The sequence below is a fragment of the Doryrhamphus excisus genome, linkage group LG6 (assembly GCF_037039965.1).
Source record: "Doryrhamphus excisus strain RoL-2023G ecotype Guam linkage group LG6, RoL_Dexc_Guam_v1.1, whole genome shotgun sequence".
Taxonomy (NCBI): Eukaryota; Metazoa; Chordata; class Actinopteri; order Syngnathiformes; family Syngnathidae; genus Doryrhamphus; species Doryrhamphus excisus.
Genome location: NC_136362.1, coordinates 13,593,917 through 13,610,696, shown reverse-complemented (window position 1 = coordinate 13,610,696; position 16,780 = coordinate 13,593,917). Strand labels below are relative to the sequence as shown.

The following is a 16,780-nucleotide window of genomic DNA, read 5'->3' as shown; positions in this document are numbered from 1 at the left end:
TTTTTTAATTCAAGACATGTTTATGTATTCCAATGCATCTTTTTTTTTTTATAGAATTGTATTCAGCTCTTGCATTGCTCGTGCATTCTACTGAAGTGACGAATGACTCAATTCCCTCTTTTTGAGGCTTAAATAAATCTGCAGGCAAGAGCAGAAAATGCACCATCTTTATTTAATGCTCCTCTCATACCAGGATCCGATAATATACATTAAAAAAATACCTTAAAAATGTTCAAATTATGTTTACAAACCTCAAATAAGAACGTCACAGGTACCATAGAAGGCACAAGAGAAGAAGCAGCTATTAGTGTACAATGTACTATGATGTACAGTAGATTATATTCATAAGCAACAAAGTTAAGCAGTGGATGTACTGTGTCTACCTGTTTGTCCTTTTGACTGCATAAAAATTAAAAGCGGCTTTGATGTGACGCCGGAATGACAGAACGTGACCGGAGGGGTTGAAAGTTGGGGTCGGCCTCACTGCTGCTGCTGTTGGACACCGGTGATCCCACATCTTCTGTCATCTCCTCCTCAGGAAGCGGGGGAGCTCCCGGCTCTCCTGGCCTGGGAAGGCTGGAGGATGCTGTGGAGGAGGCAGCGGCCATGCTAAAGGCGGCTAAGGAGGAGAGATCGCCACCGTTCTGCAACCGTGAATCAACAAAGCCGTCTGAAGTGAAGGGGCTTTGTTCACCATCAGGGTGGAAGAGCAAGGTGGAGTTGTTTGAGAATGTACCAGAAGGCTCATGGGTTGTGCTGGTGACGTTGCTTTTGGGTGACGAAGTGGATACTCCAGCTGAAGAGTGAAATAATAGAGCATTCAATTGTGTTCATACCTCTGCTAAGGTCAAACAATAATGCTAGATTGTGGTAGATAATGGTAGATTAGGATTTTACTCAGTGATAATGTCATGTGCTCGCTGAATCAGCTTTAAGTTGCACCAGATCAAGAAACAATATACTTGTTATGTGTTCAAGGGGATACATTTTCCTTCCCACTTTCTCATGCACTCCAAATCATTGTTAAAGTTAGGAAAGTTAGGAAAACTTTTTAGAAATTACAGCCTCTCTCCAATTAGCCTCTTCTTTTAGACCGACAACAAAAACGCAAGTCACTGATCGTCCGCATGACAACTGTTTTATAAGGACCTACTTCAAAATAAGTAAAAACACTGGAATTCAAACCTTTTAGGGTCTCTATCTTCTCATTCTTGACCTTTTGCACCTCGTCCGTGATCTTGGCAATGATGAAGTTCTGCACTCGCAGCTCCCGGATGGAGTCCACCAGAGCGTCCAAGCCTTGGGGGTTTTCCGAGAGGATGTCCAATAACAGGCCCGTCCTCTTTGTCTGTGTGGGCTTGCAGTTGATCTCCTCAGCGTCGTCCCGGGTGAGGATGCGTCGGGAGCGCAGGTAGTCAAGGTGGCATCTGGCTCGGATCTTCAAGCAGAGGTAGTGGCGCAGCCTGTTCAGCACCTTGCGAGAAATATCGAGAAAAATATGCTCATGTCTGAATAAATGTTGCATAAAACATGAAGTACACCTGCACTATCCAATGCAATATATTTGCAATTTCCATAAATCATAAAGCTTAATTATTGTGGTTGTTTGTAATATGTTGCTTACCTGAGTGAATAGGAGGGGCTACCCATTACAAAAGACATTCTTCAATGGCAGTGTCAATCAAAATGGAGCATTATTGCACTTTTAAAATGCATGTATATTCATACTGCATTTTGACGTTAACCTGAAAGTAGTTTACGTAATTTGTGGTTTGATACATTCCACTTTTATTTACAACTGAAAGTAAAAAAAAGGGCGAATCCAGTCGATGTCTTTTGCGGCACTACAACTTCATGTGTCGTATTTAATTGTTTGTCAGTCAACTAGTGTACTCACGTCCTTTTTAATCTCTGCCATCTCGTCTTCAGTGATTTGATGCACATCCATCCTCTCCAGGAAGTAAAAGTTCAGCTATATAAGTAATCCAAAATTCGAACACAAGTTCGTCGTAGAGTTAAAACAAAAAAATACATTCATAACTTTATTTAAGGGTGCCAAACATGTTTAATTTGATACATCAATTGCGCTAACGCGTCCACTAAATGTTTGGGTTTCAAAAAAAGAGAAAAAGACGAACCCGGACTTCCTGAATGTGAAGTGAAAGTTACGTCATCAAGACGTAGGACGTCACACTTTTGAGAGCGTAAAGGTGTTGCAGTAGCCTGAATTGACCACTGGGTGTCACTATTAAACGAGAAACCGAAAACTACATTTTACTTGTTGATTTATTTTTGTTGAATACTATTTAGTTCAATGTGGTGGTTATTTGACTTTGTATGTGTGTTAAATTAATTTGGGAGGTGTGTTTATGTTGATCATACTTGCGATAGGGGTTATTATGGCTGTTGAGTTACTTTGGCCACTGGGTTTTGCTGTTAAACATGATTTCAGGTAAACCATACATTGCCATTTTCAAGTACTATATGGTTGTTTATGTTGATTAAACTCTCAGGTTTGCTTCAAGCGTCAATGACCACTTTTATGAATACTTTATTCAATCACATTTTCTCCAAAGTGCATAATAAATACAGTCCTTAAAAAAAACAACACATAATTAAACCCATCCACCCATTTTCTATACCTCTTATCCTCATTAGGGTCACGAGTATGCGGGGTACACCCCGGACTGGTCACCAGCCAATCACAGGCTAATTAACTTAGCATGTTTTTGGAATGTGGGAGGAAACCGGAGTACCCGGAGAAAGCCCACGCATGCAAACTCCACACTGAGATGCCTGACCGGAGAATCGAAATAAATAAACCCTCATTTTAGAAAACCAGAAGACCAAAAAGTGGATATTTGATCTTCAAATATGAGGAGATAAGAATTCTTGAGGAAGTTGACGTAGTTCTGCATGCTCTTCTTGTGGCTCTCGCACTGGTCCAGACTTAGCTGTAACTGTTTCAGACGCACCTCAAACTGCTTTTCTGCCTAAAAAGAACACAATCGCATTAAGGCTGACTCAGCTGATTGCCAAATGAGATCAAAATGCGACTCTCACCGAGCACTTGCTCTGTCGGAGAAGCTTCAACTCATGATCTATTCTCTTCTTCTCTGCTTCATGCTCGTGGATGGTGTTCTGTAGGTCCTCTTCTTTGGACAATGCTTGCTCTTTAAACTTTGTAATCTGAAATAATATAGATTATAATATTATATGAGTATTAATTGCTCAAGTTTGTCAACGCATCCGGTAACAAGTGTACCTGCTGACTGAAAGCCTCACACTCCACAGAGCGTTGATCCAGCTGCTGGTTGAGAGCCTTGCATTCGGACGTGCGTTGTTCCAGCTGCTGGTTACTGTGGCAGAGAGCTGCCTCCTTGGCCTTGAGCTTCTCATCAAGCTCCAGCTTTGTTTCACGCAACTCGTCTACCCTCCTAAAAACACAAACATATATTTACATCTGCCACATATTTAGTCATTTTAAACATAAGATTATTTTGCATCCACAAAAGCATCAGTCGGGGTGTGTGTCATCTGACCTTTGAAGGACGTCCACTTGCTCTTGCAGCCTTGCACTAGCCTTTTCTGCAGACTCTCTCAGCTCCACAGTTGATCTCATAAAATTCCCTTGAGTCTCCACCTGAACAATTTCCAAGGAAAATGCCCTGTTTGACACTCACTTGACACTGGAGATTTGACACTGGTTATTGTGTTGAATTCTGCCTTCAAGTGTCTGATATATTCATGATATAAGTCAGAAAGTTGAACTAAAACCATAAGTTTGTTGTATATACTGTGGCAATAGCAGACTTCAACATCACAGCCTGGTGAATTGGGTGAGGCTCCTCAGGCCGGTGACGTTCACGCCTCATTGCAGCTGCATTTTCGATCCTTTACTCTATTTTGCCTTGGGTAATAGAATAGGAAAGCAATTTAGCGCTGAGCCTCAGTCTCTGCTGCCACTTCTAAGCTCCTTAGCTTCTAAGTGCTTATCGAAGCACTTCTTATTTAAAGTTAATTAATAGTTGTAAATATAATTATCTTTAAAAATCTCCTTTCTTTCCTTAGTATTTTCCTTTCACCTTGTTAATTTCCTTAATCATCTATTAAGGACATTTCTTTGGCTCAAGTTGAACACGCATTGGTTTTAATTAGGTTGTAGCACCATCTATTGGTCAGAATTACAATTACAATTTGTATTTTATACATACATATTTTATTCTGCATTTTATTGTACCTTATAATACGTTACTATTATTCTAATCATTAAAATTATCATACTATTATTGTAATATTTTTAACAATGCCTGCTTTGCTGATTGGCAGTGAGAAATAGCCCACTAAATATGGTTATCAAATATGCTACTTCCCCTGGCTGATTTATTCATTCATTTTCTACCGCTTATCCTCACGAGGGTTGCGGGGGGTGCTGGAGCCTATCCCAGCTGTCTTAAATACCATAAATTCCGGTGTATAAGCTGCTACTTTGTTCTTAAATTTGAACCCTGTAGCTCATACAGCGGTGATTATTTATGGCTAACAAACATGTGCCAGAGTTTCAAATGAAAAAAAAAAACAAAAATCAACTCTATGAAAGTTTTCCCATAATACATTGCGTCATAATACATTCATTGGGCCTCCCTCTGATGGATAGAGGCAGCATTGCCACCCTATACATCCATTTTCAATGCTGCTTGTCCTCCAGTGAAATGCAAATTAATGCATTATGGGAAAACTTTTTTTTTTCATTTTCAACTCGTATTGGTACATGTTTGTTGAGCATTACACAGTGCATCAGACTGTTATATTGAGTAATGACCTCCTGCAATTTCCAGTGGGTTGACAGGTACTTTGAGTTTTTTCATAGCTCATGATGTAGACACATGACGCATGTACAAATCTGTTTTTTCCTCTAAATTTAGTAAATACAATTTATGTACCCGTGCGGCTGACACACCGGAATTTACGGTAACCTCTTCTGCTTGCACACCTCAAACTGCAGCTGCCTAATGGTCTCGGACTGTGCTGAGCACTTCCACTCGGAGCATTCCAGCTTTTCCTGGCAGTTCAAGAGCTTGACTTCAGCGGCTCTCAGTTCCTCCACGCGACCCTGCAGCTCCTGCCTCACCTGGACAAATCAAACTGGTCTGCTGACGGATGGGTGGAGTGCCGCATGTCGCTTAAGCTAGCTGAGATTATTTATCTGGTGTGCAGCAAGCAAACATGGGTCGAAAACAAAGCAGGTGACACTGCAAAGCTTCAACCAGTGGTACCAGTATACCTCATAATGAGATATTTAAAGAAAGACTACCTTATCAACCTTTGCCTCCTCTGCAGCCTGCAGTATCTCAATGTCTTGTGCCAGATTTTTACATTGGAGCTTTGTATTACATAAGTCCGCTTCAAGCTCTGCAACCTACAAGACACAGATGTTAAAAAGTTTTTTATCTTAGTTTTATTTTGCTACACTATACTGTACAGTGGTTATATTCTCTTCATTTGACATCTCTCAATTTCTCTCATCATGTCTAAACAACAGATGATAACTGAAGACAGGCTGTTCATTCATTCATTCATTTTCTACCACTTTTCCTCACGAGGGTCGCGGGGGGTGCTGGAGCCTATCCCAGCTGTCTTCGGGCGAGAGGCGGGGTACATCCTGGACTGGTCGCCAGCCAATCACAGGGCACATATAGACAAACAACCATTCACACTCACATTCATACCTATGGACAATTTGGAGTCACCAATTAACCTAGCATGTTTTTGGAATGTGGGAGGAAACCGGAGTACCCGGAGAAAACCTACGCATGCACAGGGAGAACATGCAAACTCCACACAGAGATGGCCGAGGGTGGATTCAAACCCTGGTCTCCTAGCTGTGGGGTCTGTGCGCTAACCACTAGACCGCCGTGCCGCCCAAAGACAGGCTGTTTTTTCCCCAAAATGTAATAAATGAATGCAGAAAACAACTTAATTCTTTCATTATAAGAACGATTTAGTGTGCAAAAGAAACTGAAGAGGATAATAGTAGCTCTCTTTGGCCACAAACGTACTTTGCACGACACAGCAGCAAAAGAACCAATATTGTAATAGCAGTAAGGCGCAAACTGCTGAGTCAGCATTAATAGTGCTAATGATGTCATTGCAAACAACAGTACGGCAAGTGTAACACACAAGTTTCACAAACACTAACAACATTTAAAGCGTATGCAGGTAGACGTTTGACCAGTGGGTCCAAGGGGTCGCCTACAGCCACAGCTAACAGTTAATGCTGATGTCTTTTGACTAATTAGAGATCCTGGTGGTAATGTGCTTTTGTAGACCACGCACCCAGAAACTATGGGAGGCTGTTACCTGAATTTGATACTCTTGAACTTTGCCGTCCTTCTCTCGCGATGCAATCTTCTCTTGAACCAGGGCCGCCTCACATTCAGCAAGCTTATCCTCAAACTGTGCCAAGACCTGTAACCACACACAAATGTAGATTTCTGACACAATTGTAGTTATTTTACACACATACTATATATATATTAGGGCTGTCAAAAATAGCACGGTAACGGCGGTAACCAATTTATTATGTTAAATGTTTTAGCGTAATTAACGCATATGTATCATAGGAAGCCAAGCCTCTCTGTGTCCACACCAGAACGAACATCAGTTTAAGAACAGGCGGTGACAACAATAAAATTATGAATTTAAATTAAGTTACATTTAGATAATTTAGCAATGCATAATAAACACCTAGTTTACAATTATTTATAGTGTGAGACACCCTGTATATCACCTGTTTCATAGTTGACTATAGCCTATTATTAGTAAAAAAACTAAATGTTTGCATGTTCTCCCTGTGTGTGCGTCGGTTTTCTCCGGGTACTCCGCTTTCCTCCCACTAATGAAGTGGACTGTAAATTGGTTTGTACCTTGAGTGTTGCATTGCTGATGCTGTAGTGCTGGTTTTCCTCTGCGAGTTGTTCCATGTCCACATCTACTGCAGGGGCCTCGTCCTTCTTCTCTACCTCCTGTTTACTTTCATTCTCTCTGTACCATTCCTTCTCCATCGCCTTTTTTTCCTTCTCCCAGTCCCATTCCTTCTCCTTCTGGATCTCCAGCTCTTTTCTTTCCTTCTCCCTGTCCCATTCCTTCAGCCTCTCCACCTCCATTCTTTCCTTCTCCCTCTCCCATTGCTTCTTCTGGATCTCCAGCTCTTCTCTTTCCTTTTCCCAGTCACATTCCTTCAGCCTCTCCACCTCCATTCTTTCCTTTTCCCTCTCCCATTCCTTCTTCTGGATCTCCAGCTGTTCTCTTTCCTTTTCCCAGTCAGATTCCTTCAGCCTCTCCACCTCCATTCTTTCCTTCTCCCTCTCCCATTCCTTCTTCTGGGTCTCCAACTCTTTTCTTTCCTTTTCCAAGTCAGATTCCTTCAGCCTCTCCACCTCCATTCTTTCCTTCTCCCTCTCCCATTCCTTCTTCTGGGTCTCCAACTCTTTTCTTTCCTTTTCCAAGTCAGATTCCTTCAGCCTCTCCACCTCCCTTCTTTCCTTCTCCCTCTCCCATTCCTTCTTCTGAAACTCCAGCTCTTTCCTTTCCTTTTCCCAGTCAGATTCCTTCAGCCTCTCCACCTCCATTCTTTCCTTCTCCCTCTCCCATTCCTTCTTCTGGGTCGCCAACTTGTTTCTTTCCTTTTCCAAGTCAGATTGCTTCAGCGTCTCCACCTCCCTTTTTTCCTTCTCCCTCTCCCATTCCTTCTTCTGGATCTCCAGCTCTTTTCTTTCCTTCTCCCTGTCAGATTCCTTCAGCCTCTCCACCTCCCTTCTTTCATTCTCCCTGGCCCATTCCTTCTCCTTTTGTATCTCCAACTCCTGTCTTTCCTTTTCCCTGCCAGATTCCTCCAGCCTCTCCACCTCCCTTATTTCCTTCTCCTTCTGGATCTCCAGCTCTTTTCTTTCCTTCTCCCTGGCCCATTCCTTCTCCTTCTGGATCTCCAGCTCTTTTCTTTCCTTCTCCCTGGCCCATTCCTTCTCCTTCTGGATCTCCAGCTCTTTTCTTTCCTTCTCCCTGGCCCATTCCTTCTCCTTCTGGATCTCCAGCTCTTTTTTTTCCTTTTCCCTGTCCCATTCCTTCAGCCTTTCCACCACCTTTCTTTCCTTCTCCCTGTCCCATTCCTTCTTCTGGATCTCCAGCTCTTTTCTTTCCTTCTCCCTGTCCCATTCTTTTTCCCTTTCCTTCTCCCTCTGAATCTCCATTTCCCTCCCTTTCAGCATCTCCCCCTCCATCTCTCTGTCCCTTTCCTTTTCCCTCAGCTTCAACACCTCCATCGTTTTTCCTTTCGACACCGCCATGGTCGTCTGCCTCTCTACGTCCACCTGCAGCTTCAGCGCAGGGTCGCTGGCTTGTCTTTGTTAAAATTCCCAAAATACAAAGTTAAAACTGGCTCCAAGGTGCATATGAATTTAACAACTACTGACCTTTGCAGGAACTCCACATGAGCAGTGAGTTTGTGGTTCTCCTCACTCAGCTGCTCCTTTTCCCGCATCCATGTTTCCTTCTCTTGCTGGAAAACTTTCAGCTGCACATCCTACGTGAAGACAAAAAGTCAAACGACAGCAAAGAGGAGACTCCATGCCCCATCGACACCTCGTCTACCTTTTCCTTCAGATGGAAGAAGCATTTGTCAAGGCCGACCTCGAATCGCTCGGCTCTCTGCTTGTGTGCTCGCGAGGCTTTCTTCAAGGCCTCTTTCTCCTGTGAGCTCTGCTCTGTCAGAGAGGCTAAGGACACTTTCAACTCCTCTATCTCCGCCTTGTGTTGGGTCTGGGCTCGCTCAAGAGTCTAGGAAAAGGAGGATGTTGACGTTAGAGAATGCAGATCTAATAAAAATAAATATATTTTTTTACCTTTACTTGCACCGTCAGTCGATTGTTATCAGCCTCCTTGCTGCGTAGCTGCCCCTGTGTACGAGCACGATTGGCCTCAGCGGACTTGGCCATGTTAAGAGCACTCTTAATGTTCTCCTGTAGTCATCAGGAATGGGATATCAGGGTTAATATTCAGTATCTCACCAAACTAAGTACAGCCCCACATTTTAGTATGCATTTAGTATGCCATTCATGCCGTTGTCCTATGACACATGAAATGTGCTAAGGTGCTGAACCCAATGCACAACCCAACCCAATGAGTGAACTCCCCTCTTGCCTGGATGTGGGAGAAGAGGAAAACATGCATGCTTGTGGCAATATATTGAGAACAACAAAATTATCAAGGTCATTTTCATTTATTGTGTGATTCATTATTATTGTCCCAGGCTTAGTGCCCATGAGACATTTTTTTCTCAATGAGAAATTTAGTCACGTTGATTTTCTTTTAGGGGGCATTTGTGCTCCAGTTGTCTTCATAAGTTGATGTTTACATTGCACATATTCAGTGGTACAGGAGTGATAGTGTACTGTAAGTCGACCCAGGACCAGAAAAAAAAAATGAAAAAAAGTGCAACTTTTATATTATTCTATATTATTGTCCCTTGATATACTGATATACTGAAATGTGCAAACATGCACTCATCACCTGCTCTTGTTGCTGTAGACTCATAAGCTCTTCTGCCCTTTTTTCAGCTACACTCAGGTCACCTTTTAGAAGCTAGAAAAGACAAACAAAAGCATATTACACCTGACAGGAATTGAAAATCAAATAAAATATTTGTTTGCAAATATAATGGTGTGACAAGCACAGACCAGCCTGCCCTACATCCTGCCTGGGCGTGACCCCGCATTCACAGATCCCCTTTAGATGAGAGATGAGCAGTGCCAGCTATTGATGTAAAAGCCAAAGCTGTGAATTCATTATTCAGCGTGGCATCAGGGAGGTTGTGTGGAGGCGTGTGTTTGCGAGAATTTTTGTCCATTCTACCAGAAGAACTGATGTTGCGGGTCCCCCCCCCCCACCAAACTCATCCAATCATGCCTTGTGGGGCCTTCCATAAAGTGTTCCTACAAAGCTGGACACATTTAATTATCCAAAATGTCTTTCTAAAATGAAGAACTGAGATCACATTTCTTGGTACTCAAAAGATCAAGTGATCCATTTTCAATGCCGCTTTATCCTACTAGGGTCGCAGTGGTGTACACCTTGTAGTGGTTGGCAGACAAGGTACACTTAAAGGGGACTTATTACGCTTTTTCCACTTTTCTGACTGATAAATGTAGTTAGAATGTTGTATTCTCATGTTAAACGATGCCAAAGTTTCAGATAATGACATTTGCACATTTTGATGTGAGCCCTGAAAGACGTTTGAGATGGCTCCAAATGCTCAGTTTCAGAGGGCGTTATGCAGTATCCAGTATGCAGCTGGACTAGCCGACAAACTCTTGCTGAAGCCTGATGCGTTTCCAACGTTACTTGGTCGAGTGGAAGAGTCAGAAGAGCAAACAGTAAGTAACAATTTATGAGTGTGCTAACGGTGTTTATTTTGTGTAAGTCAAAGAATAAAAGCGGTTGTCTGTGTAGCAGTATAGAGTGTGCATACAGGGAGTAGGGTTACTAATAGCCATTTCCCACCACAGTTCTCTACCCAAATTTTTTAAACACTGGCAGTCCCGCAAAAAAACGTGTAATGACCACATTACACATTACTGATACTCTAGAAAACCCAACGCTAAAATGCTAAAGCTAGTTACCATTGAGAGACGCCTTGAAGTAACCTCTTTTCTTGAAAAACAATGGACTTAACTCCTATAAAGGTGGGGTCGCAGCTAGCAGCACAACACGGGAAGTCCTCGTAAGCACTTGGGAGTGGGAGCAACTACAGGAAAAGTGGGTGTGCCTAGAGGCGCGCCGTGGGTGGAATCAATTAAAACAGCCCGTTTTCACGAGGAGCACAAAATCCAAAGAAATAAGCTGGAATAGGTGCAAATTATGGAGGAACTAGAAAGCTGGTTATTGTGTGTAGCTGCTTATAGGAGCCCACAACTCAATACAAAGGCCGAAAAATTCGCACAATAAGTCCTCCCTTAACTAATTCACTGCCAAAGACGACTGTAGACTTCTTATTAAAAAATAATAGCATAATAGGTCCCCTTTAAATGTATATTGCATAAATATGAAAGCTTACATAACACACCTCAATTTCATGCTCAGCTTGCAAGATCTTATTCAGCAAAGCATCAATCTTGGTGCCTGCATTAATCTGATCCATCTGTTTAAAAAGAAACAATAATAAAAAAGTCGCAGAAACCAGCACTCATCAACTTGACAATAAGGCTGAATATTGCAGTGTATGAGCTTGAATTGATGACTGACCTCCTCCTCCAGTAGCTGGTTCAGTTTTTGCCGCACGTCCTTGTTTATTTGCCGGAAGTCCTCCATCTTTTGCAACAAAAGTCCTCTCTGCTTGGCAACCCGCTGCTTGTTGGCTGTAGATGATCTTGCATCCTAAAGAAGAGTAGATCATGAAGTTGGAAGTCTACTTGCTCACAATACGTGACAGACATACTTTCAATATATCTTTGAAAGACACAAGCTGTGCGGCTGCAGAGACGATCGCAGCTTCAGCATCTGTCAGTCTCTTCACAAAAGATCCAAATCCTTTGTTGTTGTTCCCGGGGATAGATAGATTGCATGGACTGTGTGGACTGTGTGGACTGTGTTGACTGCATGGACTGAGGACAGTGACATTAGTGGGTCAGAAGCTTGTGCCATAAGTCTTCTATACATACATCCTACTTGGACCTCACCAGTGGATTTCCACCTCTGGGGTTTTGTTGAGACCACTGCTAGTCCAGATTTTCTTTGTTGATGCATGAGAGTTGTCAGGGTCCCCGCAGGTCAGAGTCACACCCAACCTGGGGGAGCTGGGACCACAGGCTGAACTCGTCTGCTCATCCTCTGGACACATAGTACCTGTCATCGGTGCAACAACAAGACAGTTAAAACAGTTAAAATGTTCAATGAATGGTATGTGATTAGCGACATTTTAGCCTTGGCATTAGCTTATGTCGACGCCAGGGAAACGTAGCGTAAACACCCCTTTATGACGTTTAAGCATTTCTTTTCACTCAAACAAAAACCATGATTGCACATCCACTGGCGGTCTTTTTTATAATAATTAAATGCGTACATGCAGATTGTTGTTTGGAGTGATATTTACTTACTGCGTTGTTTGTAATGCCGAAGGAAACGCTCCAAACACCCGCCCACTTTATCAATGCCTGACACAATCATTTGAAAATGATTGGCTCATGAGGCAACACTTTGATGACGTCATTGTAATTTATCGCTGTCGATTCGCTGTGAGATAAAAAGAAGGCGGTCTTGTTTGTCCGAAAGGAGCCAATGAGCAGTTGTTAGCTGGAACCATAGAAACTACCCGGAAGTTTAGCGTGACAAGCTTGGCTAACATGCGAAGCTATTAGAAAGGCATCGGCATTCTTTTTTTTTTTTAGCATTACTACATTCAAAGTGCTCTATTAAGAACATATAGCTATATATTCCATATTCCAAACCAACACTATTTCAAGATAACATTTGTTACCGTTTCGTGGCACTTCTCTGCAGGCGAAGGTAGCTAACTTGCTAATGCTTTTCTATCCTTGCTGATGAAATGATCAAAGCCAAAATACTTCTAATTGGTCCAAACGAGGTAAGCAAATAAAATAACTTCTATAGTCTTGAGCGTAACTTTTGTGAGACTAGAACATAGCGTCAAAGGAAAAGTCAGTTGTCAGTTGCAAGATCAGCAACATTTAAATAGATTGTACTGCATCTTGACTTTAAAATAAACCATGCTGTAAACCTATGCATACTAAGAAAGGGTCTCTTCTTTTACATTTATTTTACATTGCTCCTGTTTATTTCAGAGTGGGAAAAGTGTCCTTGCAAACTTTCTGTCGGATGCAACAGAAAATGTGGGAGGTGAATACAGACCCACTCAAGCTGTCAGGTATGTAGGTTGAACAGTGGCTATCCCAACACCAACAACATCTTTTTGATGATCAAATGAATACATTTTTTTCCGTGTTTGCTTGCAGGATATTAGAATTTGAATCCCAACTAGAAGGCACTGGTGACATAAAGTCATGTGAAGTGGAGCTGTGGGACTGTTCCGGTGATTTCAAGTGGGTGCACTTACCTGCATCATACATTTAAAGCTATCTACAACAGTGATTCCCAAACAGTGTACCATAGCAGATTAGTGTGACATGAGAGATCATCAGGTGTGCTACAGGAAATAATCCAATTTTATTTATTGATTTGAAAATTATGATGTATTTACTACTAACAGAGAATCTTTGTTATTAGCTATGCCAGAGACATATAAAGAAAGGCAGAAGTATTAATTATTTTCCACTAGATGGCGGAAAGTACACAATTAACCTGTGTATCCAGTTTTGCCATTCATTCATTGTTTTGTTATGTACTGATTTTTTAAATAATGAAATAAAGTATCTATCATTTTACATTTCACTGCTTTTTTCGTCTTGCAGATTTGAGTCATGCTGGCCTGCGCTCATGAAAGACTGCAGCGGCATCGTGATGGTTTTTAATCCCGACATTCCCAGTCACCTCAAAGAAATCGAGACGTGGCACTCCATGTTCATCTCCCACCAGGGTTTGCAGGACAGCCAATGTCTGCTCATAGCTCACCACAAGCCCGGCAGTGCAGCAGAAGAAGGTCGACTGGCTTTAGGTAATCCTTCAAGCTTCACATATGAAACACATATGGTGTTTCTACACTGCTAACATGTTATTTTTGATGCAGTGTCACACCTGAGTAGACTTCCACTTATTCACTCTGATGTTGAGGAAGAACCAGAGGACCTGAGGAGGGCTTTTTGCAGCTACTTGGGAAAAGTGGTAAATACACTTTCAGAAAGTCGTGAGAGGGAAGAAATGTCCATCATCACCTAGCATCACCTACCTTTCTTACCTCTCCAAAAACGACACACGTGTTTGTGTTTAATGAAACCATTTAAGGACCACTTATCAAATTCTTAAGGTACTATACGTAGATACTTCTAAAAAGAGATGTCTTTTTGTTTTAAATATCCCCATGAGTAAATCCATAAAGTAAACATCAAAAGAAAAAACTCGTAATGGCTCCAGACTATGACTAAGTGGTTGTTTGGTTTTTGTCTACTCCTGAATGTGCGACCAGTTAATCTGTTTGGCTTTTTAAAAATTCAGTTACTGACTTAGATTATGCGATTGGAAAATAGTTCTCTCTCTTGCATGTGGCTTTCCGCGCATGTACCAGTCTCTACGCAGGATGTAACCAAGAATTTATTGTGGCCAAGTGGGTCATTATTGTGTAGAAATTACTAAATGCTTGCTGTATGCACATTGCGGGTTGTAGTAGTCGCTATTATGGAATAAAGTAGAGCACATATGAACGGAGGAAACCAAATGTTGTACACTGTGATAAAAAAAAAAGTAGCCATGTCACTGAGGTGACCGGTATTGTTTCTGCAAATTGCTATCCATCCAGGTCAAAATGCTCTTCATAAATTGAACACAGGGCAACAGTTGTGTCTGGCAGGTAATTGTTTTGTGTAATCACGCCAGAGGAGATGTAGTTGATCATAATCCTTCTCATGGACATTTGCAGCTGAAACACAGAGACATTTTGCCAGGAACCTAGGCTTTGTGCTCAGGATGCAACTCAACAAAAACTAAAGTCTGTAAACAAAGCTGAATGGTATTGTGACGATTATTTTTGGTGCACATTCATGTAAAAGGGTGTGTTTTGCATCATTAGACTTCCGCACAACAATGAAGCAATCCCAAGCGGTGTTTTTTTATACAAGTTGGGCAAGTAATTGTTATGAGGAGCTAAGAAATATACTACCAAAAGCAACACTGTTGCCGCCAGTCGAGTGAGAGAGGGAGGATCGCTGGCAGAATAATCCTGAGGGTGTTAACACTGGTTATTATACAACGTAACCCTACTAGTATTTTAATTTGCATTTACTTAGCCGCTTTAGCGCAGTAACGCTTTAACAGCTGTCTTTTTCGTGTTTGAAATAGTCAATATTTTTTCCATATGCTGTATCTTGTTGTGACCACTAAATAGCAGTGTTGCTATTTTATCAATTTATAATTATTCCCTTGTTAAAATAAAAAGCGCATTCTTTCAGTTGAGTGATGCCTCAGAGGGCTTTTTCCTCCAGCAAATATTTTAATATAAGAAGACTAACGGGCTGAATACTGCTGCCAACACCAGCATAATTAATATTTCAAAATTGTATTTTATTCCTGGTGCTCGTCTCAAGCATAACATCCATTGACTGAAAATCAAGGTCATATCAAATACCCCCAAATATAGAGTTTGCAATTTATTGTGAAATAGGCTTTTCACCAGCTGATGAAAAGTTTCAGACCACAGGCTTTAAAAGCCAAAACCTGGGCAAAAATGTGAATTCATTTTTGGTCTTGATGGCTTTCAATATTACTGGAGAAGATCCCACCCCGATCTGAGGTGGTTTTTTTTCTCAATGGAACAATGGAGCTTCGGGTGGTGCATGGGCATCAAACAGCAGCTGGAGATCTTGCAGGGGCAAGACCTCATGACTGAAGGCCCTCGTCTGTGTGGTAATGACTGGGCTTTTCAACAGGACAACACTGCAGATCACAAAGGTTTTATTTTGAATGCTCTCTTTGCATATTTTAGACATACAATTTAACAGGAAAATTAACAAAAACAAGAAAAAAGCAGTAATATAGAAGAAAGAAGAAATATTAGAATAACCATAATATTAATATAATAATTCCCGCACTACCACAAAAATCACAAGTTTACCATGTTGAACTTTTTGCCAATTTTTCAAATTATACAAGTTGTTGACTGAACTAAATGAACATTTTAGAGATATTCTAATATTGAGATGCATCTTTATTTGTATGAGCCAGCCTAATGGGTATTGTAAATGTTTTAATGAAGATTTAAATTCCCTGTTAAAACGTACCCAAGTAGCCACAAGCACTCATCTTCACACAGTAAACAAACCCCAAAGCATACAGTACTCATCCACAAAAGCAAGAAACCTTGGAAGAAAATATTCATATATCAATTTCCATACTCTCACAAAGAGAGGATCTCTCAAGGACAGAGCCTCACAAGAACATTACTCACACTGAAGATGGCATTCATATCTATGATAATTAAGTCGGTTTCTCTTTGCAAGAAGAGATAAGGATAAATATACGGTATAAAGTGCCCTTTGGATATAACCCTGCATTGTCTCTGCGTTTGTTGAACGCCAGTCATGGTGAATGAGTCACACCAGCAGGAGGACAAAAACGGAACAGCTTTTTTGGTGACTAAAAGTCTTTCGTTCTGCCAGCACATACATAAGATACAGAGATATGTAACAGGAAGTCATTTGGATCTGTAAGATTGAGCCGCTGTTGAACTCGACTCTTTTAATATCGTCTAGTCTATTAAGATGCCAAACTTTTTTCATGTAATATTCATCCTCATCAGAACTGAGTTCAATTCCACCCTCAGCCATCTCTCCCCGTGAATGCATGGGTTTTCTCCGGGTACTCCGGTTTCCTCCCACATTCCAAAAACATGCTAGGTTAATTGGCGACTCCAAATTGTCCATAGGTATGAATGTGAGTGTGAATGGTTGTTTGTCTATATGTGCCCTGTTATTGGCTGGCGACCAGTCCAGGGTGTACCCCGTCTTTTGCCCAAAGACAGCTGGGATTGGCTCCAGCACCCCCGCAACCCTCGTGACGATAAACGATAGAAAATGCGGTAGAAGAATCATCTTGCCAGCTC

At 41.5% G+C, this 16,780-nt stretch overlaps 3 protein-coding genes across 7 annotated transcripts; 1 reads left to right on the top strand and 2 right to left on the bottom strand.

Annotated features, from left to right (window-relative positions):
• Positions 1–93: 93 nt before the first annotated feature.
• Positions 94–2,377, bottom strand: bcl10 (BCL10 immune signaling adaptor). Of its 2 annotated transcripts, none has more exons than XM_078791498.1 (3): positions 1,898–2,377; positions 1,186–1,463; positions 94–796 (listed from the first exon to the last, which is right to left on the bottom strand). In XM_078791498.1, exons 1-3 carry the CDS (start codon positions 1,942–1,944, stop codon positions 411–413), a joined length of 711 nt encoding a protein of 236 aa, XP_078647624.1. In that variant the 5' UTR covers positions 1,945–2,377; the 3' UTR covers positions 94–410. The 2 variants fall into 2 exon arrangements, with proteins under 2 accessions (XP_078647624.1, XP_057923139.2); XM_058067156.2 differs by having other exon boundaries at positions 128–796; positions 1,186–1,474.
• A 170-nt stretch (positions 2,378–2,547) lies between these two features.
• Positions 2,548–12,279, bottom strand: LOC131125522 (uncharacterized). 4 transcript variants are annotated; one of them, XM_078791496.1, is made up of 18 exons: positions 12,150–12,279; positions 11,733–11,898; positions 11,492–11,657; positions 11,299–11,430; positions 11,120–11,194; positions 9,568–9,639; positions 8,901–9,017; positions 8,650–8,835; positions 8,472–8,581; positions 8,109–8,400; positions 6,927–8,006; positions 6,361–6,468; positions 5,315–5,419; positions 4,994–5,131; positions 3,543–3,643; positions 3,266–3,437; positions 3,064–3,189; positions 2,548–2,993 (listed from the first exon to the last, which is right to left on the bottom strand). In XM_078791496.1, exons 1-18 carry the CDS (start codon positions 12,217–12,219, stop codon positions 2,826–2,828), a joined length of 3,384 nt encoding a protein of 1,127 aa, XP_078647622.1. In that variant the 5' UTR covers positions 12,220–12,279; the 3' UTR covers positions 2,548–2,825. The 4 variants fall into 4 exon arrangements, with proteins under 4 accessions (XP_078647622.1, XP_078647620.1, XP_078647621.1 ...); XM_078791494.1 differs by having other exon boundaries at positions 6,927–8,400; XM_078791495.1 differs by having other exon boundaries at positions 6,927–8,400; positions 11,492–11,639.
• Positions 12,280–12,582: 303 nt separating this feature from the next.
• ift22 (intraflagellar transport 22 homolog (Chlamydomonas)) lies at positions 12,583–15,377 on the top strand. The gene is made up of 5 exons (XM_058068991.2): positions 12,583–12,637; positions 12,855–12,937; positions 13,026–13,112; positions 13,482–13,684; positions 13,757–15,377. The coding sequence occupies exons 1-5, from the start codon at positions 12,599–12,601 to the stop codon at positions 13,903–13,905; spliced, it is 561 nt and encodes a 186-aa protein (XP_057924974.1). The 5' UTR covers positions 12,583–12,598; the 3' UTR covers positions 13,906–15,377.
• The last annotated feature ends 1,403 nt before the right edge of the window (positions 15,378–16,780 follow it).